The sequence below is a fragment of the Myotis yumanensis genome, unplaced genomic scaffold, assembly GCF_028538775.1.
Source record: "Myotis yumanensis isolate MYYU_CA2020_CCGP unplaced genomic scaffold, mMyoYum1.0.hap1 SCAF_3, whole genome shotgun sequence".
NCBI lineage: Eukaryota > Metazoa > Chordata > Mammalia > Chiroptera > Vespertilionidae > Myotis > Myotis yumanensis.
Genome location: NW_027223754.1, coordinates 159,075,437 through 159,103,398, shown reverse-complemented (window position 1 = coordinate 159,103,398; position 27,962 = coordinate 159,075,437). Strand labels below are relative to the sequence as shown.

General features: G+C 51.0%; 1 protein-coding gene across 1 annotated transcript; it reads left to right on the top strand.

Annotated features, from left to right (window-relative positions):
- Nucleotides 1–8,277: 8,277 nt before the first annotated feature.
- Nucleotides 8,278–26,473, top strand: ERBB3 (erb-b2 receptor tyrosine kinase 3). Its single transcript, XM_070410023.1, has 28 exons — nt 8,278–8,467; nt 11,833–11,984; nt 12,489–12,675; nt 13,354–13,479; nt 14,123–14,188; nt 14,361–14,479; nt 14,593–14,734; nt 15,111–15,224; nt 15,306–15,426; nt 18,430–18,503; nt 18,673–18,763; nt 19,020–19,225; nt 19,444–19,573; nt 19,914–20,004; nt 20,218–20,372; nt 20,767–20,820; nt 21,171–21,312; nt 21,869–21,988; nt 22,085–22,183; nt 22,380–22,565; nt 22,731–22,886; nt 23,131–23,206; nt 23,370–23,516; nt 23,611–23,708; nt 23,791–23,979; nt 24,128–24,199; nt 24,392–24,687; nt 24,810–26,473. The coding sequence occupies exons 1-28, from the start codon at nt 8,386–8,388 to the stop codon at nt 25,330–25,332; spliced, it is 4,014 nt and encodes a 1,337-aa protein (XP_070266124.1). The 5' UTR covers nt 8,278–8,385; the 3' UTR covers nt 25,333–26,473.
- The last annotated feature ends 1,489 nt before the right edge of the window (nt 26,474–27,962 follow it).

Here is a 27,962-nt window from a genome sequence, read left to right as displayed (position 1 = left end):
AGGCTGGGCTGCTGGAATCCATTCCCTGTGAATTCATGGTATGCTAGGTATAAAAAGTAATTTCAGACCTGTGGACTGTATAATAATAACAATAATAATAATAATAATTTCAAAGAATGTGCTCTGGCCGAGTAGCTCAGTTGGTTAGAGCATCATCCTGATATGCTAAGGTTTTTGGGTTTGATCCCCAGTCAGGGCACATACAGGAATCAACCAAGAAATGCATGAATAAGTAGAACAACAAATCAATAATATATAAAAATTTAAAAAATAAAAAGAATGCAAAGGCAGGAGTCCCCATCATAACTTTATTTAATTCACCAATCTGGTTCCTGCAGAACCTGACCGATCCTGGCAATGACAGTAAATGACTTCGTACTCAACACAGTTCTCCCAATCGCAGCTGCTTTGCCCTGTGTGGTACCATTAGCAGATTAGCAGATACAGGGTGTGCAACTTTGGTTTTGGCAAGTGCATTCTTCTCCACCCTTATCAGAGAAGGGAACAGAAACAGTCACATTCATTTGGAAAAGACAACCAGGTCCAGCCTTGCCCAGGGCTATGTGAACTCTCTTGACCTCTGTCATAAAATAGTTTGGAAATACCTGAGTAGCTGGACTTCTCTCAAAACATCATTCTAAAAAAAAAAAAATCATTCTTCATTGACCTGCTATATTATAACATTATGCAAATTGGACTGGTTGAGCAGGAAGTATAAGTACGTCAGATGCCTTGGTAAAATACTCGCTCACCAAAGAGTGGGATTTTTTAAAAATATATTTGTATTGACTTCAGAGAGGAAAGGAAAGGGAAAGAGATATAGAAACATCAATGATGAGAGAGAATCACTGATCGGCTGCCTCCTACACGCCCTACTGGGGATTAAGCCTGCAACTATGTGGTGACATCCTGGTTCATAGGTTGATGCTCAACCACTGAGCCATGGTGGATGGGCAAGAGTGGGATATTAACAAACCTTTTTCTTTTTCTTTTTTTCAGAATTCCCTTCAGAATGAGCTGAAACACAGCTCAGCAGACTAACTTCTTCTGTCCAATCCTGCTTCCTTCCTTTCCTGCAGGTGTTGATCCCAAGAGCTCTCACTATAAACTGCCTGCCCTCTCATCTCCATGTTAGAATTGGCTCCCCTCAATCTGTGATCAAGGGAAAGCTTTACCAGGCAAAAATGAACCAAAGGAAATTGGGATTTTAATATGCGATAAAATTCAAGGCAAAAAAATTATGGGACAAAGGAGAGAGTGCTCCATAATAATAAAATAAACAAGAGATCCTGGCCTGTGTGACTCAGTGGTTGAGCGTCCACCTGTGAACCAGGAGGTCACGGTTCGATTCCTGGTCAGGGTACATGGCCCAGTTGCAGGCTTAGAAACATATGAATCAAGAATTCAAATAATGGCCCTGACTGGTTTGACTCAGTGGATAGAGTGTCAGCCTGCAGACTGAAAGGTCCCAGGTTCGATTCCGGTCAGGGGCATGTACCTTGGTTGCTGGCACATCCGCAGTAGGGGGTGTGCAGGAGGCAGCTGATCGATGTTTCTCTTTCATTGATGTTTCTAACTCTCTATCCCTCTCCCTTTCTCTCTGTAAAAAAATCAATGAAATATATATATATATAAAAGAATTTAAATAATGAGCTATGGAAGATCCGAATAATATAATTAATAAGCTTAGTATATTCCATATGGAGAATTCTCTATCTAACAAACAGATGATAATACATTTTTTAAAAAAATATATTTTATTGATTTTTTACAGAGAGGAAGGGAGAGAGAGTCAGAAACATGGATGAGAGAGAAACACCGATCAGTTGCCTCCTGCACACCCCCTACTGGGGATGTGCTCACAACCCAGGTACATGCCCTTGACCGGAATCGAACCTGGGACCCTTCAGTCCGCAGGCCGACGCTCTATCCACTGAGCCAAACCGGTTTCGGCTGATAATACATTTTTAAAAATATTTTTTTTTATTGATTTCAGGGAGGAAGGGAGAGGGAGAGAGAGATAGAAACATTGATGGGAGAGAATCATTGATCAACTGCCTCCTGCACGTCCCCTACTGGAGATCGAGCCTGCAACCCGGGCATGTGCCCTGACCAGGAATTGAACTGTGATCTCCTGGGTTGACACTCAACCTCTTAACCACACCAGCTGGGCAATACACTTTTTCTAGTACATGTGAGACATTTACCAAAAAATGACTGTACTTGCCAGTGTTTTCCAGTGGTTAGAGCATTGGCCCATGCATGGAGAGTCATAGGTTTGATTCCTGGTCAAGAGCACCTACCTGGGCTGCAGGTTTGACCCCTGGTGGCCCCAGTAAGAGCGTGTGCAGGAGGCAACCAATCATTGTGTCTCTCTCACATAGATGTTTCTCTCTCTTTCTCTGTCTCTCTCTCCCTTTCTCCCTCCCTCCCTTCCATTCTCTAAAAATCAATGCAAAAAATATCCTCAGGTGAGGATTAATGAAATTTAAAAAATGAATCAAAGATCAGAACTGAAGATATTAACATACCCTCTCAGAAATGGATGTGTCATGCAGACATACAGTAAGTTGCAATAGAGAAGATCTTGAAGGAAATAGTTAACAGGCCAAATCTATTAGATACGTGGAGAAGAAAGAAGAATAAAGGGAATGATATAATCAGTGAACTAGAAAAGAAACAAAGAGAATTAGCTAGAATGATAAAGACAAAAAACAAAAAAACAACAAAAACATACAAATAGACAAAATACAGAAAGAAAACGGGACACAGACAACAAAACAGATTTTTAAAAAATATATTTTATTGATTTTTTACAGAGAGGAAGGGAGAGGGATAGAGAGTTAGAAACACCGATGAGAGAGAAACATCGACCAGCTGCCTCCTGCACACTCCCCCACTGGGGATGTGCCCGCAACCAAGGCACATGCCCTTGACCGGACTCGAACCTGGGACCCTTTAGTCCACAGGCCGACGCTCTATCCATTGAGCCAAACCGGTCAGGGCAAAACAGATTTTTAAAAATATGTTTTTATTGACTTTAGAGAGAGAGAGAGGGAGGGAGAGGGAGAGAGAGAGAAAAACACTGATGTGAGAAACATTGATTGGTCGCCTCCCATACACACCCCAACCAGGGGCTGTGCCTGCAACGTGGGCATGTGCCTGATGGGGAATTGAACCGGCAAACTTTTGGTGCACAGGATGACACTCAACAAACTGAACCACACCAGTCAGGGCCACAACAGATTTAAAAAAAAATAGCAGTAGCCCTAGCCAGTTTGGTTCAGTGGATAGAGCATCAGCCTGGGGACTGAAGGGTCCCAGATTTGATTCAGGTCAAGGGCACATGCCCGGGTTGCTGGCTTGATCCCCAGTGGGGAGTGCAGGAGGCAGCCAAACAATGATTCTCTCTCATCATTGATGTTTCTATCTCTCTCTCTCTCTCCCTTTCTCTCTGAAATCAATAAAAATATATTTTTAAAAATTAAATAAATAAATAAAATAACAGTATTTATTAATAACCATGCACTAATGAATTTATAAACCTAGATGAAATAGATTTCTGGGAAAATATAAACAGCAAAATGGCTCAAGAAAAATTTGCCCTGGCCGGGTAGCTCAGTTGGTTAGAGCACCATCCCCATATGCCAATGTTGCTGGTTTGATCCTCAATCAGGGCACATACAAGAACCTACCAATCGCCAAAACCGGTTTGGCTCAGTGGATAGAGCGTCGGCCTGCGGACTGAAGGGTCCCGGGTTCGATTCCGGTCAAGGGTATGTACTTGGGTTGCGGGCACATCCCCAGTGGGAGCTGTGCAGGAGGCAGCTGATCGATGTTTCTCTCTCATCGATGTTTCTAACTCTCTATTTCTCTCCCTTCCTCTCTGTAAAAAATCAATAAAAATATATTTAAAAAAAAAAAAAGAACCTACCAATCGTCCTAGCCGGTTTGGCTCAGTGGACAGGCCTGCAGACTGAAGGGTCCCAGGTTCGATTCTGGTGAAGGGCACACGCCCAGGTTGTGGGCTCAATCCCCAGTGTGGGGGGCATGCAGGAGGCAACCAATCAATGATTCTCTCTCATCATTGATGTTTCTATCTGTCTCTCCCTTTCCCTTCCTCTCTGAAATCAATAAAAAATATATTAAAAAAAGAATTTACCAATGAATGCATAATTAAGTGGAACAACTTATCTATCGATGTTTCTCTCTCCCTCTCTCTCTCTCTCTCTCTCTAAAAAATTCTGTAGTTTCATGTGATTAGTTTCCAGATAATAACGTAAAAAAAAAAAAAAAGGAATGGAAAAGGGAATGCATTGAAATATTTTTAATTCATGGCAAATGAAAAAAAAGGAAACTTGAATAATGTCAAGTATTGGTGAGGAAGTTGGGATACAGAAACCCCATGGCTGATGGTGTGATATTCCAGAGTGTGTAGCTCAATATGCACAAGAAGTTATCACAGAACCAAAGGAGACAAGTACAAAGGCATTTTATTGCTCTTGCAACATCGATGTGGTAGCCAGAAACTAGAGGCAATCAGAGTAGGAATCCACAAGACAGAATATCTTGCCACAGTTAGGAGCACAGGACTAGAAGCCCAAGGGGTCAAAGAAAGTTTACTTGTTTTATTGTATTTTTTAATGGCAGATATTACAGCTCATTTGTATGCTAATGGGAACGATCCAGTAAAGAGAAAACTGGATAATATAGGAACAGGGGAATAATATAGGAGAACAGTACAGGAGAAAGGCAAGGAATGGGCTGAGGTGTAGAACTGGAGGGTGGGGTGAGGGGTGGGAAGGGAGTGAGAGTTGGTCTAATAGCAGCAAGGGCAATTCATTGTAATAAGATGGAAGTCAGGATGGAGGAAAATTGGCCAGATTGGTGGTAGAAAGATAGGATGTTTTCTTCTGGTTACTTTTAATTTTCACAGTAAAATTAGAACCAAAGTCATCAATTAAAAGTAATGCCCGATTGGCGTGGCTCAGTGGTTGAGTGACGACCTATGAACCAGGAGTTCACAGTTCGATTCCCAATCATATGTCCCTGTTGTGGGCTAGATTCCCCGTTGTGGGCGTGCAGGAGGCAACTAATCAATGGTACTCTCTCATCATTGATGTTTCCTTCTCTTCTGCTCTGAAATCAATTAGGAAAAAAAAAGAGTAAGGAAAAGTAGCCTGGTTGGCATGGCTTAGTGGTTGAGCATCAATCAATCTATGAACAGGAGGTCACGGTTGGATTCCTGGTCAGGGCACATGCCTGGTTGTGGGCTCGATCACCAGTGTGGGGCGTGCCGGAGGCAGCAGATCGATGATTCTCTCACATCATTGATGTTTCCATCTCTCTCCCTCTCCCTTCCTCTCTGAAATCAATGAAAATATATTTAAAAAGAAAGTAAGGAAAAGTAAAGGGTGCCGGATAAGTGCAGAGAGCTTTTGTGAACAAAGCCTTCCTTTAGTTATGTAGTCAGGGTAGCACCCTAACTGGTCAGCTTTATCCGGGTTATATCCCTGGTGTTCTTAGCTGGATGCTTCTCTATGTATTGAAGAACGGATACCAGTGTGAGTTTATTTGAGCCAAACTGTCGACATATGCCGGGAAGCAGAACCTCAACGAATTGAGACAATGCTCCGGAGAATGGTGGGGTTACATCTGCATTTATACATTGCAATCAAAGGAGGAACATAGGTGGGTTACATGAAATTCATTGGTGATAGATTAAGGAGGAGGGATAAGCAAAGCAGGGAAACCCCTGGGATTGGATAAAAAGTAAAATGATGGACACATACTTAGGTGGGTGCAGGAACAATTAACATGATGATGAAGGAATCTGTGGTACCTGTCCTGGAGCCCAGCACATTTGGTTGTGCCCCAGGGGCTCCAGAAAAAAGGGAAGTTACAAGTTACCCAGACATTTCAAGGGTATGTTATCATAGAGGCAAAAAGACAGACAGGCTCAGTTAAGATAAAGGTTGACCTTGTCAATGAAGATATCGGCTTAGGACATGACTACCCACTATAACCTGTTTGTAGTTAAATATTTAATTTTCAGACCATCCTTTGTGGTTACTTTAGGTCTCTGAGTTTGCAAGACTGCCACGCAGGCCTCCCCTGAGCTTGTCAGGTCAGCATGTGGCTCCTTTCGTCCACACCAGCAAACACACCGTGGGATCTAGTTGGGGAGGGGAGAAGGGAGAGGTTGGTGATAGTAGGACTAAATACAGCAAGCATTCATTGAATGCTCCTAAAGATCCAGCATAGCACAGTAATTAAGAGCTCTACCTGCCTTTTCTCATTAAATCTGAACAACAACCTTAATAGATAGATACGACTGTTTATAAACAACAAACTAAAAGGGGTTTCCTCCTTCCGAATCAGGGCCTTGAACACTAGGTTGAGGTGGGTGAGTAATAAAATGAAAGGCTCCTTAACCTGGCATTTAGTTCAGTTATCTGATGGGGGTTTGATTCTGAGCAGATGAAGCTCCGTTCTCAGTGTGACACAAAGAAATCCTGGGCAAAAACCCGAGCCCCTCCTCCTCATCCACCCTGTCACCAGGTGGATGACCTTGGGAAGTCACACCTTTGCAGCTCCATAAACTGTGGACAGATGTCTGGCTAGCACACATTTTTATGTTAAGTGGAGCATTCTCTAAGTTGTAGGAAACGCTTGCAAATGCAGTGGTTGTACATGCATATGTTAATATTTCACTGATGTTGTTATTGCCGTATTAGGATTGTTATGCAGGTAGTCAGGAACAGGCCAACGCCCTAGAGCAAAGGTGAGCCTTCATCAGAGAGCAGGCCCTGGTAATACACAGTAAGTTTCAAGAATCTTAGCTACCGGCGAAATTTTTCTTCACTAAAGCTCAACTGTTATTTTTTATTTTTAATATATTTTTATTGATTTCAGAGAGGAAGGGAGAGGGAGAGAGAGAGAAACATCAATGATGAGAGACAATCACTGATCGACTGCCTCCTGCACGCCCCCCATTGGGGACTGAGCCCGCAACCCGGGCATGTGCCCTTGACCGGAATCCAACCTGGGAGCCCTCAGTCCACAGGCCGTCGCTCTATCCACTGAGCCAAACCGGCTAGAACTCAACTGTTCTTGACGTCTTCAGGCTTGAAACTCTGGAGGGAATAATTAGGTCCCTGGGGGGCCCCGGAATACCAATTGTGGGGCTTCACTGCAGCGGGTTGGCACCAGGGGGCGACCCGCGGACCCCTGCAGAGGCTGGCCGCACTTTGGGCAGCCGCTCGCCGGGCACCCGACCGCCTCCGGCCAGGGTGCGGGTGGTGCTGGAGGTGCCGGGGACCCCGGCCATCGGGGCCGCAGTGTCTAGGGCCCTCTCCACGCCCCCCTTCCCCTCCCGTCCTCTCCCTTCCCCGCGCCAGCCCCGGCCTGGAAGGCCCCCGCGGAGGTGCGCGCACCTGGTGAGGACAGTGTGCCCACCTCCGTCCCCGCAGAGCAGCAGAGCTCCAGGCGCCCCGACGGCGCGCTCCGGCTCGTGTGGAAGGGGAAGCAGCTGTTCTCCCAGGCGGCCGTGGGGGGCAGCAGAGGGGACGGCGACAGGTGCGGGAGCCCCCCCGGGGTGGAAGTGGGAAGGCGGACTTCGGGGCTGTTCCCAGGCTGGAAACCACCCCCGCCCCCCAGCCAAATCCCCGGGAGAGGCCCGGCCGGCGCCGGGTCTGGAGGAGGAAGCGGCCGGAGACAGTGCAATTTCACGCGGCCTTGGGGCTCGGGTTCCTCAGCAGGGTGGATGAATGATGGGGTTTCGAGGGGTTTCCGAGGAAACGGAGGCGACCTGAGCACGAGGGAACAACCCCCCAAATACAGAGAGGAACATTCACATTTCCGAGAGAAACATCCCCAAGTGACCCAACCGGCTAGGGGAGTTGAGTGATTTGGTTAATGGGCGCGGCCAACTTTTAGGGGCCGGGCTTTGGCGCACTCTCTCCACCCCATTACCTTACCCTCAGCAGGCATTTGGGGGTGTTGGGAATCTTGACCCCTCTTGAGTCCTACTCCCGAAGGACAATTCGGGGCGAGACCCTCCTCGACCCGTTTGGCCCAGCCGCCAGGCAGGGGGCGCGGGGCGCAGGCGGCGGGCGAGGCTCCCGCAGCCCTCGCTCCAGCCTCGCGCCCGCGGGGGCGCGGCCGTGACTCACCCCCTCCCACTGCGCTCCCTCCTTCCCTCGCAGACACACACCCCTCCCCTGCCATCCCGCCCCGGACTCTGGCTCCGGCTCCGGTTGCACTTTGCAACTCCTCTGCCGCCGCTGCCAGCCCGCCGGGAACTCAGGTGGCTGGTTTCGATGTCTTAGTCCCGGGGCGCCCGGGCCGACTCGGCTGCGCTGCGCGCCCCCTGCGCGCGGAGTCATGAGGGCGCAGCGGGCTCTGCAGGTGCTGGGCTTCCTCCTCAGCCTGGCCCGGGGCTCCGAGGTGGGCAACTCGCAGTCAGGTAAGCGGCGCGGGAGCATCCGCAGGCTCGGACCCTGGGGCCCCCGACCCAGTGCGCCGAGTCCTGGGGCAGCGAGGCCGGGGGAGGGGGGGGGGGGCTGGCCCTGGGGCCGCTGGGGCCACCTGGGTGGGGACCGTCAGGCTCGGGTTCTCAGGGTGGTCCTTGCGGGGGCGCGTTCCTGCACCACCAGCGCTTCCACCACCTCCCCAGCGCGCCGCCGACTCCTTAATCTGTTCCTTAGCACAGGGCTGATGCCGAAACAGTGCACCCTTCTGGGGGGCCCCTGCGGGGAGGGGCGCCGAGACCCTCGTTCTTGTAAACGTGAGGTGGTTGGAGGTGGTGATTTTGGAGAAAGGTGGGGTCTGTTTGCTCCCCGACCTCCTGCCCCCACCCCCAGGTTTTCATCAACCTCCAGTTTTGTTGTTTTGCCGACAGGGCGGAGCTGTGGAGGGCTTGGAGGGGGTTGTTGTTCTCCAGTGTTGGGAAAACAAGAGCGGCACCTCCTCTTCCGCGAGGGAGCCCGCCCTGGGAGGGCTGGGATGAACCAGGGAGCCAAGTCCAGGTGACCTCAGGGGAGAGGCCCTGCACAGGTCGACCGTCTTCTTTCCCTCGAAATTATAAAGCTGGCTGGTCCCCAACTTCACCCACCAGCCTCTCTTTGTCAAGACCCAGATCAAATCAATTAAAATTTATTGAGCATCTATTATGTACAAGGCCCAGAGCCAGGAGCTGTAGGGTCAGGGACGTCTGGCCTGTATTTATCACTGCTTGTCTTTTCTCCCCGCAGCCGGAGGGCTAACAGGGCGTCGCTCCCACCTTCAGAGCCTCATGTCCCGGGGAGTCCTTCCTAGACTCAGCTTCTCCCTCACCCCCATTCTGTTTACTGTCTCTGTCTCTAGGAGTCAGATTGCTCCTCTGTTCCTCCTCCCACTCCCATGCCATCTGAGCCCACCCCTTTGGGTATCCCTGGGACCTTGGGACACCTGAGGGGTGCTGGTGCTGCTGGCCTTGGAGGAATCCTGTTGACCTCCCCTCCCCCTAGATCCCAGCTTGGGGTCTGACCCACCCAGGGCCCCTACCCCAGAGTGGGAGTGGGAGGAAACACCTGTGCTTCTCCCACAGTTGCTGGGCCTAAATTTAGACCCTGGGATCTTGAGATGCAGAACACTCCCAGCTGGTGGTGGAGGGCGGGGGACCTGGGGACTAGGGTAGGAGGGACAGAGTACAGTGACTTGTCACTGTCCCCTCCAGGTCCTCGGCATCTTCAACCAGGAACCCGGGAGTCTAAGTCCCTGGCCACCTTCCCTGAGGGAGCCAGGGGGCAGGCACGGTTGGGTGTTTTTACCCCTTATCTGGGTCCCTGCCGTCTCTGGGCATCCGGCCCCGTCTCAGTCCTTCTATAGCCCCTTTGTCCCGGCTGTGATGGGGGTGGGGGACGCTGGAGAGGAGGCGTCTGATTGAGGAGGGGCTGGAGACTCCTGCTGGGACCCACCCAGGGCTCTCCACCAAAGGACGGCCTGTGACAGTGCCCCTTCTGAGCCCCTGGTCCCTGAGCACTGAATGGATTTTTATCATTCCTCTCCCCCTGCCCCTCCCCCAAGCTCCCGGGTTCCTCCTCAGAGGTGTTCACGCTCTTCCCGCCCTGGCCCTCTGCTCCCTGTTTATGGACTTTATCCTCTGGGCGGCAGGAACTGGGCCTTCAACACTGCAGCCTTCCAAGCACACAGACTCCAAGACTGCACCACGGGCAGTGGGATGGATGGAGCCACCTGAAATACCTCCTAGTAAAGAAACCCAAGGACAGAACCAGTAGATTCCTGGCCCAGAGGGGAGCTATGTACATGTCCCTCTGTATGTGTGTCGTGCGAGTGTGTGCACGTACACACACACACACACACACACACACACACACCACTTCCCTGTGCAGTAATCTTGGCTCCTCCCTTATCTAGAGAGAAGGGTTGGCGCCTTGACTTGGAAGAGGGGGTGTCCTGCCAGGAAGGGGGTTGGGGTGGGGCTGTTCCAGAAGTGACTAACCTTTCCTAGTCTATTTCTTCTCAGCCCAAGGACCCTGGAGTTCCCAGGCTCTTCTGGGAGCTGCCAGTCTGTCCCTTCCCTTTGTGGGGAGTTAGAGGGAATGGGTGCCCTCAAAGGTCCAGTGGTCAGAGTAAGGGTTTCTCTAGGAGGAGAAGTTGGGGCCTCACCAACTCCCCACCCTCCCTCCTTTCCTGCTCCTGCCTCCCACTAAAGCTGCCACCGCCTCAGGGAAGGGTGGTTGGAACAGGTGGTATCTCTTTACCCCCACCCCACCCCTCCCCCTCTTTCAGGAACCAGAGGAAAGAGATAGGAATAGGGCTTCAGGGTCAAGATTTCCTGTAGCTTCTAGGTCCTGCAAGGCCAACAGGCCTCATGGACCTCGAGTCTAGGCTCTACCTCGTGTCAGTGCGGGTTGCCATGTTGGAAGGCTTTTGAATGAATCTTTTGACAGTAAAACTGGCTTAGTGTGGCGGGAGTCTGCTGCTCTTTCCCTCCAGGCCTCTGCATTTGCTGGAAAATACTCTAGGCTGGACAGTGATGCTGAGGGGGCTGGAGTGTGTTGGGATAGGAGAAGGGAGTGCGAAGGAAGCCAGAGTTTAGGAAGGGGGTTGCAGGGTAGGCAACCAGCTCCTTATCTTGCAGCTTTAAAGACAAAGCTCACATTGACCCCACCACCAGCCCCAGAGCTCCCCCCTCTAGTGAGATCACTTGTCTGAGCCCAAGACTTGAGGGTGGAGGGGGTGCTGCCGAGGACAGGGTGTCTGGGGACAGGGTGGGGCAGCCCCCTCCTCCTATATAGAATCGCCTCATTGTGGGCTGGACTGTGGCCCCAGGCACTGCCCCCATCCCACCCTCGGTAGACACAATAGGGGCTGTGTGCTAGCCCCAAAGAGATATTTATTCCAGGACTTAGAGGCAGGACGGGGGTAGAGGATGGAGGGGGAGGGGAAGAGGAGGAGGGTGACCAAGTTGTGTCCTTTTCTAACTTCTGTCCAGGGAGGGGGAAAAGCCCTACATCCTCCTTGATTAACCCCCTAGGAACCGAAAGAGGCACCGAGGAGGTCTGGTGGAAAACGGAAACCTTTTCACCTTCCTGTTCGGGGAATGGTGAGGGGGGTTCTGAGAAAAGAAAGTTCAGGCTCTCAGACTAACAACAAAGGCCTTCGTGTCTATCTGAAGGGGTGAGGGCTGGAGGCAGCCCCCGGATCCTGTTGAATATCACCGGGAAAGGGCGACCCGGAGGGTGGGCTCGCGGGACTGGTCTTGGGGGACGGGGCCGAAAACTTGTGTCCAGCCCTCTGCCACTCCTGCTGCTCCACTTTGAACAGTGTGTCCCGGGACTTTGAATGGTCTGAGTGTGACCGGCGATGCTGAGAACCAATACCAGACGCTGCACAAGCAGTACGAGAGGTGTGAGGTGGTGATGGGGAACCTGGAGATTGTGCTCACAGGACACAACGCTGACCTCTCCTTCCTGCAGGTTAGAGTGCCCGACTCCCTCCACCTGTCCCCCTCTCCTCCCCACAGACACCGTCCCTTCCTCAGGGCCACCCTCTGCTGGAGGTGAGCCTTTCTAAGACCCGAAAGTCCCTAAGATCCAAATTTGTGTGTCTATGGGGATAGTGACTGGACTCTGGGACCTCTGGTTTGGCCTCTGTAACCAGGGATACACCAGGGCTGGCCGAGAGAAGGTGGGGGCAGGGGCGGGGTGGCGTTCTACGCTGGGACTGATGTAGAGAAACACCTGAGGACCAAGAGGCACCGGGGGAAGTGGGTAAGGAACCAAGCAAGGACCCTCCTGGCGTGAGGAGCTCTGAGAAGGAAAGGGAGGGAGACCAGAATCCCTCCATCATTTCTGCTGCCTCTTTTCACTGGCAGAAGGGATTGGAGGAGTGAGGGGTCCCTGAAGGCCTCATGGAGGGAGAGGGGATCGAGACGTTTCGTCCTGTCTCATCTCTCCCTGACACCATCGGCTCCATCACAGTGGATTCGAGAAGTGACCGGCTATGTGCTCGTGGCCATGAACGAGTTCTCCACGCTGCCCCTGCCCAACCTCCGCGTGGTGCGGGGCACCCAGGTGTACGACGGGAAGTTTGCCATCTTCGTCATGTTGAACTACAACACCAACTCCAGCCACGCTCTGCGCCAGCTCGGCTTCACCCAGCTCACAGGTCAGCTCCTGACGACTCCTGGTCTTGCCCCTCAGCCTGTCGCTGGCAGGTGCCTCCTTGGGGACAGTCCAGGACTGCTCACTCTCAAGTGCCCCTCCCAAGGTGCCGCCCACTTTGACCACCACTGATCGGGAGCTGGTGGCCTCTGCCCAAGGGGAAGGTCCTTATGTCCTGGTGGGGTTGGAACTGGAGCTGGATCTGTGAGCCACATTCCTCTAACTTCAAAGTACAGTGTACCCTGAGATCCCTCCTTCCCCAGGAATTAGAATCCTACCTCCCCCCTCACAGTTCCCCACACGCTGGAGGAATATAGGGGTTAAGTACCACCTGGCAGCCTTCTACCTCTCCCTGTCCCAGTCAGTTGAAAAACACACAGGTAGGGCAGGGGAAGGGGGTGGGGTGTTGAGTCAGGAATCTTCACTCCTCTTCCTTCCCCTCCCCCACTGGCTAAACCGGATCTGGACAGGTGTCTGAGGAGGCGGGGTTTCTTTCAGCCTGGCTCCTCCTCTGCCTCCCCAGGCCAGCCTTCTCTGCATTTTGGATTCAGTTGGATATGTCTGTCTGCCCCATTTCCCCTGCTCCTGAGATTAGGGGGGACGGCGGGGGGCATTTGGAAGTGGGGAGGTTAAGGGGAGGAGGCCTGCTGCAGCCCTTAACCCTGTCGCTTCTCTGTCTCAGAGATTCTGTCAGGGGGCGTGTATATTGAGAAGAATGATAAACTTTGTCACATGGACACCATTGACTGGAGGGACATCGTGAGGGACCGAGACGCCGAGATCGTGGTGAAGGACAATGGCAGGAGCTGTGAGTGGCCCTGATCAAGATTGCTCCCCTGTCCCCCCCAAACCAGAGTGACTCCTTTCCCGTCATCGTCAACCCTAACCTGAACCCTCCTCTCCACTGAGCAAACACCCCAGGCCCTAGACCCGAGGAGCCTGCCAGGAGGGAGCAGGTCAGTCCCCGGGAATCCAAACCGCAGAAGCAGTATGTCAAGAAAAGGGGCCAAAGACTCTGCACTAACTGGGGAAGCCAGATCTTTGGACTCCATCCATTTCGCTTTCCACAACAACCACCTCCCCTTTCCTCAGAACCTACCTACCCCTGACCGCAGTCTGCTCCTGCCTGTCCACTCACACGCGTGCAATCCTACTGGGCTCAGTTTGCCAAGAAGGAACCAAGTGCTGGGGTTGGGCCTGGGGCTGAGCTTGGCATGTGCCCCAGACCCTCCCCTTTAGCTTCCCTGTGGGCGAGGTGGAGGCGTGGCTCCACCCCTTGTTGACAGGTTCGCTTGAGCCCCACCCTGCTCTGCATGGGCAAGGAGGGGCGCTGCCTGGCTCTTTGCTTCCTGGGGCTCAGGTGCCTGTGTGCTGACGTCATTCCCTGTTGATTCAGGCAAGTCTTTCTCTCACCCTTGATGGCCTCTTGTGTTGCTTTCCCTCCCAACTAGGTGAGCCGTGTCATGAGGTCTGCAAGGGGCGATGCTGGGGTCCCGGACCAAAAGACTGCCAGACATGTGCGTTTACTTCCCTCTCAAATCCTTACATTCATTCCCGTTCGTATCCCTGCCCTCCCCAGCCTGGGCCTCCGTGGTGGGTAGGGATGAGCCTGGAGGGCAAGAGGGTGAGCAGGGGCCTCAGAACGCAGGGCTGAGAACCCTGACAGCCACGCTTTCTCTCCTTCCCTAGTGACCAAGACCATCTGTGCGCCTCAGTGTAATGGTCACTGCTTCGGGCCCAACCCCAACCAGTGCTGCCATGATGAGTGTGCGGGGGGCTGCTCAGGCCCTCAGGACACCGACTGCTTTGTACGTACTGTTAGCACCATTTGCCTGGGTTCTGGGGTGGCCATGTGGGCTCTGTTGGCGGGAGGAGGGGGACCTAATGCAGCACGAGTTTTATGAGGCTCCTGTGTGCCTAGGCCTGCCGGCTCTTCAATGACAGTGGAGCCTGTGTACGCCAGTGTCCACAGCCTCTTGTCTACAACAAGCTGACTTTCCAGCTGGAACCCAATCCTCACACCAAGTATCAGTATGGAGGAGTTTGTGTAGCCAGCTGTCCCCGTGAGTATCTGAAAGGAAGAAACAATGATAATGGAACCCGTAGTTTAGACTAAATTGTAGGAGGCAAAAGGGATCGATCGAGTTGGGTGGTGAGTAGGGGCCTTCGAGGGCAGACGGTTGTGATCATCCACCAGCCCCAGGGAGTGACCCCTATGTCCCAGCCTCTGATGACCTTCCCTGTGCCTCCCAGCAATTGCACCGAGCTCTGCTCCTTGGAACAACCCAGAGCCAAGGGCCTTCCTGATCCACAGGACGGCACTAAGGAGCCTCGGGTGGTGGGTTGGGGCAGATCCAGCGCAGAGCAGGAGGGAGCAAGGTTCAGGCGGGAGCGGCCGCGCTCCTCCCTCACCTCCGTGGGTGCCCTCCTTTTCCCTAGACAACTTCGTGGTGGATCAGACGTCGTGTGTCAGGGCCTGTCCTCCTGACAAGATGGAAGTGGATAAAAACGGACTCAAGATATGTGAACCTTGTGGGGGGCTGTGCCCCAAAGGTAAGGAAGTTGGTGAACTTTACCCTGAGACTACTCAACCCTCTCCCTCAACCCTCACTGAGTCTCTTTTTTTGTTTGCAGCTTGTGAGGGGACCGGCTCTGGGAGCCGATACCAGACTGTGGACTCGAGCAACATTGATGGATTTGTGAACTGCACCAAGATCCTGGGCAACCTGGACTTTCTCATCACTGGCCTCAATGGGTTAGAGATTCTGCCTTCTCTTCCTGTACCCCCACCCCAGACATCCCCTCACAGTTCATTGCATCGGCTTCACGCTTCATATGTGAAGCTGATTAGGAAACTAAGTCATAAAATCTTAGAAATCGCAAAGGACCCGACAGTGCTTAACTCAACCTCCGCTAGGGCGTGAGCCCCTCAGACATAGCCCTAAGCAGTCTGACATCACCCAGCTGAATGGCAAGGGACAGCAACATTGTGTCCTCCTTAAAGTTTTCTTAAGTTTAGATAAAAATCTGCCAGCTATTTCCCCTAGTTCTGCTCCTTAGAGAAGAGCCACAGAGAGCAAAGGGACTTTCTGATCCGTTTAAAGTGTGTGTGTAACATTACAGCCACCTGTTTTCTTATTTTGTTTTGACAGAATTTTAGATCTACACTAAAGTTGCAAAAATGGTATTAGGATTTCCTATACACTCTTTGTTCAGATCCCCCAAATGTTAACATTATACCGTACTAGAGGCCTGGGGTCCCTACACCTGGCTGGTGATTAGGGCTTATCAGGGTTGTCTCGCCCAGTCCCAATCGGGGCCAAGCCAGCTGGGGCCTGCTGGTTGCTGGCCAGGGACCTGGGGGCCCGCTGGTTGCTGGATGGGGCTGGAGGGATGGGGGTGGGGGGGTGGCGGGGGCCAAGGTAGGTTGGCTGGCCATGGGAGGTTGGCTGGGGGAGTGCACTGATCACCAGGGGGCAGTTCCTGCATTGAGTGTCTGTCCCCTGGTGGCCAGTGCATGTCATAGCTACTGGTCAACCGGTAGTTATGGTTGCTTAGGCTTTTATATATATAGATGCTTTATTATTTCTCTTTCTTTCTACACACACACATTTCACTCTGTCTCACAATGTCCTGGATCACACATTGTATTCAGTTGTTGTATCTCTTCAGTCTTCTTTAATCTATAACAGTTCATGACATTGACATTATTGATGAGTACAGGTCAGGTAACAGGTCGAACCTTCCTCGGTTTGGATTTTGTGATGGTTCCTCATACTTAGAGTCTCTAAGTTATGCTTTAAAAAAAAAAAAAAAAAAAAAAAAAAAAAAAGTTTATCGCCTGTCCGGCGCAGGCAGCTCAGTGGTTGAGCGTCGACCTATGAACCAGGACGTCATGGCTCAATCCCCAGTGTGGGGCATGCAGGAGGCAGCCGATCCATGATTCTTTCCCATCATGGATGTTTCTATCTCTCCCTCTCTCTTCCTCTCTGAAACCAATATAAATATATTTAAAAAAATTTTTTTTTAAGTTTATTATTTAAAATTTTCAATTACAGTTTACTTTCAGTATTATTTTGCATTGGTTTCAGGTGTGCAGCATAGTGGCTAGACAATCATACACTTTACATAGTGTCCCCTGATATTTTCAGTGCCCACCTGGCACCATACATATTGCAGTATTATGACTACATTGCAAAACTTTGCTGTACTTTACATTCCTGTTCAAGTTATGCTTTTTTTAAAAAATTTTTTTTTACTGATTTCAGAGAGAGAAAGGGAGAGGGAGGGAGAGATTGAAACATCAATGATGAGAGAGAATCATTGATTAGCTGCCTCCTGTACACCCCCTACTGGGGATCAAGCCCGAAACCCGGGCATGTGCCCTTGACTGGAGTCAGACCCGGGACCCTTCAGTCCACAGACTGACGCTCTATCCATTGAGTCAAATCGGATAGGGCCAAGTTATGCTTTGTGCTATGTGCTATGTGGAATAAATATGCAAGGCCTGACGTTTCCGGGGCCGGCTCCGGCCAGAACTTGGCCAGAGCGAAGGCCTGGGCCCCAGGTGCTGGAGGAAAACCAGTGCCAGCAGCAGCCAGGGAAAAGGAAGGCCTATTGCACGGATCTCTTCGTGCAACAGGCCTCTAGTATATATATAGATATATATAATTTCAGAAAGGAAGGGAGAGAGAGGGTGGGAGAGATAGAAACATCAATGATGAGAGAGAATCATCATTGATACCTCCTGCACAATCAGGGGGATCGAGTCCGAAACCCAGACTTGTGCCCTGACTGGGAATTGATCCGTGACCCCCTTGTTCATAGGTCGATGCTTAACCACTGAGCCACTGCTGCCAGGCATGTTTTTTGTTGTTGTTGTTAATCCTTACACGACAATATTTTCTCCATTGATTTTTTAGGAGGGGGAGAGAGAGAGACATTGATGTGAGAAACACATCGATTGGTTGCCTTCCACACGCCCCCAAAGTGGGCCGGGAATCGAACCTGAGACCCTTCGGTTTGTAGGCTGACACTGTAACCACTGAGCAGAACCATCCAGGGCTTAATAAGTATCTTGTGGGGAGATTTTGCCTGAATTAATTTTATAATGAGAATTGCTAGATAATTATTTTCTAATTCCATTATTCCTTCTGCATTTATTTGTTGGCATTCTAGTGTTAGGAAGAGTCTTCCCTTCCTACCTATCTATCTATTGATCTATCTAGTCAGTGTGGGTATTTGTTTTATTCAATGGTTTATAATCTTTTACAATCATTATTTTGGTGTCCAGTTGTCTCTAGTAGGGTTTCTGGGGGCCCCTTCAAGTTGGTTCCTGTGTTCTTTGGGCTTGGACCCCCTCATTATTTGAACATTTGCTTAGTTTTCTCTGCAAGATGGTGTAGGCTTGCACTGGCCGGTGTGGTTCAATTGGTTGGAATGTTGGGTTGTGGTGGGTTCGATACCCAGGTTGCAGGTTGGATTCCTGGTCATGTGCAAGAGGCAACTGAGCGATGTGATGTTTCGCTCTCACATTGACGTTTCTCTCTTTCTCTTCCTTCCTCTCTCTAAAAATCAATTTAAAAAAAAAAAAGATGCTGTAGGTTCCTGTTGTATTTCTCCTGCCCCAGCTATCTATCTAAGGAGCTCTGTCCTTGCAATGGAGAATGGTATTTAGAAACTAAGTTCTGAGGTTAGGCGCTCATTACCGATGGCCTATACCGCTACCTTGCTGACTGTTCTTTACTGTTCTCTTCAGAGACCCTTGGCACAAGATCCCTGCCTTGGACCCTGAGAAGCTCAATGTCTTCCGGACAGTCCGGGAGATCACTGGTGAGTGGGAGAAGCTACGCTTTCTGAGAAGAGATCAACCATTGGCACAAATTGTAGTGTAACCACTTGAGAAAAATCAAGTTTCAAGCAGCAGGGGAGGGACCAGGAGAACCTGAGAAAGAGGGAGAGAAGAAGGCTCCTGTTCATATACCTCTCTCCAACCCCCCAGGCTACCTGAACATTCAGTCCTGGCCTCCCCACATGCACAACTTCAGTGTCTTTTCCAACCTGACGACCATCGGGGGCAGAAGCCTCTACAAGTGAGTACGAGTGTGGAGGTGACAGCATCTCCAGGTAATGAACTCTGCTTCTTGGGCATCTGTGAGTGAAAATCAAGGAAGGCATTTTCTCAGACGGCAGCCCCAAAGGGTCTGAGAATTTGATGGAGAAAAGGCAGAAGGAGGGAGGAGTCCCTTTCAGTGTGTCTCGTAGCCCAGAGCAGGCTGTTGAACGGAAATGACAGTGGTACATTTTCCTTTTGTCATTTCCCCTCTCATCCCGTCTCCTTATTCTCAGCCGGGGCTTCTCATTGTTGATCATGAAGAACTTGAACATAACATCTCTGGGCTTCCGATCCTTGAAAGAAATAAGTGCTGGGCGTATCTACATAAGTGCCAATCGGCAGCTCTGCTACCACCATTCTCTTAACTGGACTAGGCTGCTTCGAGGGCCTTCTGAAGAGAGACTAGACATCAAGCATAACCGGCTCCGCAGAGACTGCGGTGAGGGAGAGGCCCTCTGGGAGGTGGGAAGAGGGAGTTGGGAGAGGGGTGGAAGGACTGTTCTGCCCTGGAAGTGGGAGTAGGGAAGTAGGGATGGGGGGCCGGGGGTGGAGCCAAGGAGAGAGGGATGTTGGGCTGGAAGCCGTAAGGAGGCAGTATTCAGGGGAGGGTCCGAGGGGAGACCTCAGACTCTTCCTGACCCACCCCTTCCTTTCCAGTGGCAGAGGGCAAGGTGTGTGACCCACTCTGCTCTGGGGGATGCTGGGGCCCAGGCCCTGGTCAGTGCCTATCCTGTCGAAACTACAGCCGAGGAGGTGTCTGTGTGACCCACTGCAACTTTCTGAATGGGTACGGACAGGAGGGACGGAGTCAATTAGGGGTGGAGGGCCCTAGCTGCTTTGGCTCAGTGGATAGAGCATTGGCCTTCGGACTGTAGGGTCCCAGGTTCGATTCCAGGCAAGGGCACATGCCGGGGTTATGGGCTCGATACCCAGTAGGGGGCATGCAGGAGGCAGCCGATCAATGATTCTCTCTCATCATTGATGTTTCTGTCTCTCTCCCTCTTCCTTCCTCTCTGAAATCAATAAAAATATATTTTTTAAAAAAAGAAGGGGTGGAGGGATGGGGCCCTGGGATAGGGCTATTCCGAGTGACCGCCCCCAATCTCTACCCCCCTTCCTCACTGCAGGGAGCCTCGTGAGTTTGCCCACGAGGCTGAATGCTTCCCCTGCCACCCGGAATGCCAGCCCATGGAGGGCACTGCCACATGCAATGGCTCGGTACAGTAGCGGCACCAGGGTCTCGGGGAGAGGGCAGGCCGCACTGGAGAATCTAGGGAATGATATGGCCCAGCCTCCAGGCCGGCACAGGGAGGCCAGACAAGGCTAGGGTTTGTGGAAGGAGGATCCTGAGTGGCTGGGTTGGTCCCTGTTAGGAGATACGGAATTGACCCTGGAATCCCATTTTTTCCTGACCTTTTCTTCTCCACCCAGGGCTCTGATGCTTGTGCCCAGTGTGCCCATTTTCGAGATGGGCCCCACTGTGTGAGCAGCTGCCCCTCTGGAGTGCTGGGTGCCAAGGGCCCCATCTACAAGTTCCCAGATGCTCAGAATGAATGTCGGCCCTGCCATGAGAACTGCACCCAGGGGTCAGTGATGGGATGTTAAGAAGAGGGGGTCAGGGGAGAGGGAGTACAGACGAGGGGGAGAGAGGAGGGTGCAGGGAGGAGAAAGAAGAAAGGAACTGTGATTTAAGAATTACTCCCAGCTGTATAGTGAAGGGTTGGAGGAAGGGATACTCAATAACAGCACAAAATTACACCACAATTTTGGGGACCTGGGATAAACACAACTCGGGCATTTCGCTTACAAGAGGGACTCGGGGAGGGTGGGCCTGCTAGGGACGGAGCCCATGTCTTGGGATGTGCTCGGGCTCCAGGATGGGACGCCATGGTAGGGTCTGAAACAATGCTGTCGCTGGTGCAATGGAGCGTCCCATGGGATTCTCCAGTTCCCACTTAAGGAGGTGACTTTCTTCTCTAGGTGTAATGGGCCTGACCTGCAGGACTGTTTAGGCCAAACACAGGCAATGATCAGGTATGATGGGCTTGGAGACTTAGGGAGCTGGGGGTATTCGGGAGAGAAGCGAGGGAGAGGGCGGTTATCTGCTGGGAAGAGTTGAGTCTACCCTTTCTGGCCTTCTATATACAGTTCACTATCACTGGACTCGGGGCACAAGAATCCAGACTTCTGGCCTTTCCTTTCTAAAATTAACTCACAGTAGCCTCGGAAGGTCCAGATTTAGGTTAACTCTTTAGTGCTCAAGGGTATGTTTGTGAATGTTGACTGCTTGCCCCAGGTCTGCACCATACCTTTTAGGACAGGTACAGATGACACTGTAAGGGAGGTGTGGACCGAGGGTAATGCCAGGTTTCTCTACCCCACAGCAAAACGCACTTGGCGATGGCTTTGACAGTGGTAGTAGGATTGCTAGTGATTTTCGTGATCCTGGGCAGCACTATCCTCTATTTGCGTGGGCGTCGGATTCAGAATAAGAGGGCTATGAGGCGCTACTTGGAACGGGGTGAGGTGAGTGTGTAGCTTACTCTAGAAAAGTGCCCTGTTTAAGAGCCTCCTCCTCCCCTGGTATTTGATCCCTAGAAATAACTCTGACCAGAGAATTGGGAGACATGCTTTCTCCCCGATTTTGCCATTAATTTGCCGCATGACTCTGAAGAAGTTACTTTCCTTCTGTGCCTCAGTTTATGACTGTATACAGAGGAGATAGTAACATCCATCCTTATATGATGGCTGTAATGGTGGAAGTGATGATCTAAGTGAAAGTGCTTTGAAAACATAGAGAACTGAATAAAAGTACTCAAGGGATAGGATTACCAACTCCTTTCTTCCATCAAAGGGGAAACCCACCCTCTCGATTCCTAATCTCATGATCACAAATAACTTCTTCTGTCTTGGGGTCTGTTATTCCCTGATATGCCTACAATGCTTTTGAAGACGAAAGACAACTCCTCTTCCTGCTCCCACCCTTTGGGCCCTGCTGCTCCTGGCAGCCACACAGGAGGAGGAAGTCAGGGGGTCGTGGGAGTGGGCTTTCCTGAGTGCCTCCTTCCCACCTGCTCCCCAGAGCATAGAGCCTCTGGATCCCAGTGAGAAGGCTAACAAAGTCTTGGCGAGAGTCTTCAAGGAGACAGAGCTGAGGAAGCTTAAAGTACTTGGCTCAGGCGTCTTTGGAACCGTGCACAAGGTGAGTGGCCCACAGAAAGTAAAAGTCCGGGGAGGTGGGGAAAGGGCTGGCCTGGGGAGAACCGCCTTAGGCTGACTCCTGTTTACAACTTCCCAGGGCGTGTGGATTCCTGAGGGCGAATCAATAAAGATCCCAGTCTGCATTAAAGTCATTGAGGATAAGAGTGGACGGCAAAGTTTTCAAGCTGTGACGGATGTAAGTGAAGGAAGGGTTTTCTGTATTCCGCTAGGAAAGAGGTCAATGTTACAATTGTGCAGAAGCACGGTCCTGTGTCAGCAGCTACTGTGAGCCATGTCGATGCGCTGGAATGTTGGGGAGGCCCTGGCCTGGGTATCCTAGTACGTGAACCTGTTTGTTCCTTGGATAACCCCTCTTCTCTTGTGTCCTTTAGCATATGCTGGCCATTGGCAGTCTAGACCATGCTCACATTGTACGGCTGCTGGGACTGTGCCCAGGGTCATCTCTGCAGCTTGTCACTCAATACTTGCCTCTGGGATCCCTGCTGGATCATGTGAGACAGCACCGGGGGTCCCTGGGGCCACAGCTGCTGCTCAATTGGGGAGTACAAATTGCCAAGGTGAGAGGAGCCGGGAGGAGTTTCTATGATGGGACTGCCTGGCTGGGGGCCAGCAGGGAGGAGGCAGGGAGGGTGGAGTTCTGAGTGGTACCTTTAGGGTTTGGGGTGGTTCTGGATCTCAATAATGGATCCCCCCAATCCTGAGAATATTTCCTTCTCCTGTAGGGTATGTACTACCTTGAGGAGCATGGTATGGTTCATAGGAACTTGGCTGCCCGAAATGTGCTACTCAAGTCAACCAGTCAGGTTCAGGTGGCAGATTTTGGGGTGGCTGACCTGCTGCCCCCTGATGATAAACAGCTACTACACAGTGAGGCCAAGGTAGGTGACACAAAGGGCTGGTGAGGAGGTGGGGTTGGAATGAAGCAGGGAGATGGGGAGCAGCCAGTGGTCTCTTCCAGAGGGAAGCAGATGCAGTAGGGTAAGTTCAGGGAGAGGAACCTGAAGATGCCAGAAATATAAGTTGAGACAGCAACCAAGAGAAGAATGTAGAGAATTTGGGGTGTAGAAATGCTAAGGTAATTTGTGAAAAAAATTGGTGACACCTTTGCCTTTAATCCCCCAGACTCCAATTAAGTGGATGGCCCTTGAGAGTATCCACTTTGGGAAATACACACACCAGAGTGACGTCTGGAGCTACGGTCAGTCCGTCTGCATGGCCCAAGTCCCACAGTTGCCTTCTGAGACCCCCTCTTAGAGTCTTCCAGCCCTTCAGATCCTTGAGTCAGATTGTCATGCCTTCCCTTCATCTTCATGCCCATTGCCACTGTTTTGCCATCAACCAGTCATGTTTTCCTGTACCAGGTGTGACGGTTTGGGAGCTGATGACTTTTGGGGCAGAGCCCTATGCAGGGCTGCGGTTGGCTGAAGTACCAGACCTGCTGGAGAAGGGGGAGCGGTTGGCACAGCCCCAGATCTGTACCATTGATGTCTACATGGTCATGGTCAAGTGTGAGTTACCTGATGGTGCCAGCCGTTTGCTAACCAGCTTCTCTCCCTACTCCCTTCTCCTCCCATGACTCTATTTCCCACATCTTACCCCCAGGTTGGATGATTGATGAGAACATTCGCCCAACCTTTAAAGAACTAGCCAATGAGTTCACGAGGATGGCCCGAGACCCACCGCGGTATCTGGTCATAAAGGTGAGTAGATGTCAAGGAGATTTAGAGCAAAGGGGATTTGGCTGGAACCAGGATCTACCTTAACAATCACCTGCCCCTATAGAGAGAGAGTGGACCTGGAATTCCCCCTGGGGCGGAGCCACCTGCTCTGACAAACAAGGAACTGGAGGAAGTAGAGCTGGAGCCAGAACTAGACCTAGACCTGGACTTGGAGGCAGAGGAGGACAACCTGGCGACAACACTAGGCTCTGCCCTCAGCCTGCCAGTTGGAACGCTTACTTGGCCACGTGGGGTAAGGCGCTTCAGTCACCCAGGGCTTTCTGCTCCCTGAGCACTCTGCACACCTGCACCCTCGTAAACCCCACAGATACTCAGATTAACTACTCAAAGGACCCGTGATGAGATGTCTCCCTTTGTCCAAACCTCTGTTTTCATCCTAGAGCCAGAGCCTTACAAGTCCATCATCTGGATATATGCCTATGAACCAGAGTAATCTTGGGGAAGCTTGCCAGGTAAGGTCTGTCTCTTTCAGGGGCTGCTGAGATGCTGGGTGGCAGAATGTCTTAGGATGATAGGGGTGGGGTGGGAGATCGTAGAAATCTTTGAGGTTTCATCAGTGTCCTACAGAAAAAAGAAGGCATTGAACTACCCAATCTCCTTTCTTCATCGCTGTGTAAGTCTCTGTGTATTTTTTTCTTCCTTAGGAGCCTGTAGTTTGTGGGGGTGAACGGTGTCCCCGTCCAGCCTCTCTGCACCCAGTGCCACGGGGACGCCTGGTATCAGAGTCATCTGAGGGCCACGTGACAGGCTCTGAAGCTGAGCTCCAGGAGAAGGTGTCCATGTGTAGAAGCCGGAGCCGGAGCCCGCGGCCACGTGGAGACAGTGCCTACCATTCCCAGCGCCATAGCCTGCTTACTCCTGTCACCCCGCTCTCCCCACCGGGGTTAGAGGAAGAGGATGTGAATGGTTATGTCATGCCAGATGCACACCTCAAAGGTACCTGATTCCTCACACCGCCCTCCCCCCTCCCCCCGCCCGGCCTGACTCTTTCCTCTCCCTACTGCCTATTAATTACTGTGAATGTCTCCACATAGCTGGCCTCTCTTCTCCATCCCTAGGTACTCCATCCTCTCGGGAAGGCACCCTTTCTTCTGTGGGTCTCAGTTCTGTCCTGGGCACCGAAGAAGAAGATGAAGATGAGGAGTATGAATACATGAACCGCAGGAGAAGGCACAGTCCACCTCGTCCCCCAAGGCCAGGTTCCCTCGAGGAGCTGGGTTATGAGTACATGGATGTGGGATCAGACCTCAGTGCTTCCCTGGGCAGCACACAGAGTTGCCCACTCCACCCTGTGCCCATCATACCTACTCCTGGCACAACTCCCGACGAGGACTATGAATATATGAATAAGCGACGTGGAGGAGGAGGTGCTGGGGGGGATTATGCAGCCATGGGGGCCTGTCCAGCAGCTGAACAAGGGTATGAAGAGATGAAAGCCTTCCAGGGGCCTGGACACCATGCTCCCCAAGTCCATTATACCCGCCTCAAAACTCTACGCAGCTTAGAAGCCACCGACTCTGCCTTTGACAACCCGGATTACTGGCATAGCAGGCTTTTCCCCAAGGCTAATGCCCAGAGAACATAACCCCTGCTCCCTGAGGTACTCCGGGAGCAGTTGATGGCAGCTAGTGCCTCTAGAGGGTACCCTTTTCTCCCAAGTCCCCATCCCTCCCTCACAGGTCTCAGTCCCATTTCCCCTCCGGTCTAGACAATTCCATCCAACCTTTGGAGGCTTTGAAACACTCGGACAAAGTTCTTGTGGCATGTAGCTGGCTGTGCACTTTCTTCACTTTCCCAATCCCTGGGAAGTAGAAGGTTTCCCGTTTTGTGTGCTTTCCCAATCCCATTCCTCCAACTTTCTCAGGGGAACTCCCTGGAGATATGAAGGATTACTCCCTTACATCCCGTACCCATTTGATGACTCCAGTATCATGTCCCTTTCTCTCAGACTCTAACTTGTTGAGACTAGGCTTTAAAGTGTGCCTTTGTTTCCCATCAGACTCCTAAGGCAAAGAAAAAGGGCAAAACCTGGCAGGGGAAAGTAAAATTTTGGCTATGACCAAGCCCCTGGAAAGAATGGGAAATTTTAAATCATGTGAAGGAAGTTCAGGCGTAGATATTCATGATTGCTGTTAATTGAGCATTTATTTTTGTGCCAGACAGTGTGCTAAACTTGACCTGCATTTTCTCAATCCATATACCAATTCTGTGAACTAGTTTATAGTTCCTCACAAATAAGGAACTGAGCCTTAAGAGAGATTACGTGGCAGGTCCAGGATTCAAAATCTTCCCAGATGTGTGTGCTCTTACTGTAAGGTATCAAGGAAAACAGGCACAAACCAGAGCCCATATAAGGGGCATTGTCTTCTTGTTTTTGCACTGAATTAAGTCTAACCCCGACAACCAGAGCCTCCTACACCCAGACTTCTCATCTCAGGCAGGGGGTGGTCAGAAGGAAATGTAACTGGACATTTTTGTGTAAACCATAACTTAGGTGTGCTGTAAAGGATCTCCACTTCTTACCCAAGGGACAGATTTACAAGGGTCCCAAGAGCCACTTTTAGAAGTGTTCTCACCCAATAATGGGGAGCTTCTGATTGGAATAGAGAGAGGATCCATCTTCAGACCTCTCCCACTGGGTGGGAAATGGGGATATTTGTTCTATCACTGAAGTTTTTTGTTTTGTTTTTATACGTGTCTGAATAAAGATGCCAAAGTTTTTCAGCTTTCTGTCTGTCAAATAAAGGAAATCTTCAGTAAGGTAGACCATCCCTTTGCTCCTCAGCAGAACATAGCTACCTTTTTTTCCTGCTTTGTTTTCCGACGGTCCTACTCTGTTCCATGCAGCTTTCTCCAACCCTGCTTTTCCTTGCATCCCCTTAGCATGCTCTCCTTCCCAGGAGCATGCCTGCACCTTTCCTCCCCCCTCAGGCACCCATTTCCGAAACTCTGAGGGATCCCAGGGACTTGCAATCAGGGTAACAATTGGCAGCAGCAGTTCACCCTCAGCTAACCCCTTCACCCCAGTCCTCAGGCCCCCTTTTCTCTGACTTCTTAGTGAGCCAAAGCAGCCCAGCCTAGGCTCATTTCCCCACCTAGTCTCTTTTCTGTTGCTTCTATCTTAGGCCCTTCCTTGTTTCACTGTCCCCAGCTTTAATAAACATCCTCTAAAAATAAAAAATTTAAAAAGCCCGGCCTTGCCGAAACCGGTTTGGCTCAGTGGATAGAGCGTCGGCCTGCGGACTGGAGGGTCCCGGGTTCGATTCCGGTCAAGGGCATGTACCTTGGTTGCGGGCACATCCCCAGTGGGGAGTGTGCAGGAGGCAGCTGATCGATGTTTCTCTCTCATCGATGTTTCTAACTCTCTATCTCTCTCCCTTCCTCTCTGTAAAAAATCAATAAAATATATTTTAAAATAAAAATAAAAAGCCCGGCCAGCATGGCTCACTGGTTGAGCATTGACCTTTGAACCGGGAGGTCACCGTTGGATTCCCCTCTCAGGGCACATGCGGGTTGCAGCCGGTTGAGGGATCGCCGGGGTGTGCAGGAGGCAGCCCATCAGGGATTCCCTCTCACTGTTGATGTTTCTCTCTCCCTTCTCTGAAATCAAAAAATAGATATTTTTAAAAAGTATTTTTAAAAAATTTAAAAGGAGAGAACCATAGCACAGTCCTTTTCATTTAAAGGTTTAATGAGGCATCTACAGGCAATCAACTGGGAATGAAAAAGTTTGGGGAAGTTAGAAAAAGCCCTATAGATATACTCCCTCAAGAGGTGAAATGCTGAAACTTCCATGTTTGAGTACTTACTCTTTAAAAAAAAAAAATTTATTGATTTTTTACAGAGGAAGGGAGAGGGATAGAGAGTTGGAAACATCGATCAGCTGCCTCCTGCACACGTCCCACTGGGCATGTACCCGCAACCAAGGCACATGCCCTTGACCGGAATCGAACCCAGGCCGACGCTCTATCCACTGAGCCAAACCGGTTAGGGCGAGTACTTACTCTTTTTGTTTTAAGTATATTTTTATTGATTTCAGAAAGAGGGAGAGGGATAGAAACATCAATGATGAGAATCAGATCGGCTGCCTCCTGCACGCCCCCTACTGGGGATGGAGCCCGCAACCGGGGCTGTGCCCTAAACCGGAATCCAGGCCGACGCTCTATCCTGGATGCTCTAGGGCTGAGAACTTCCTCTCGTAAAAAAGCCTCCCGA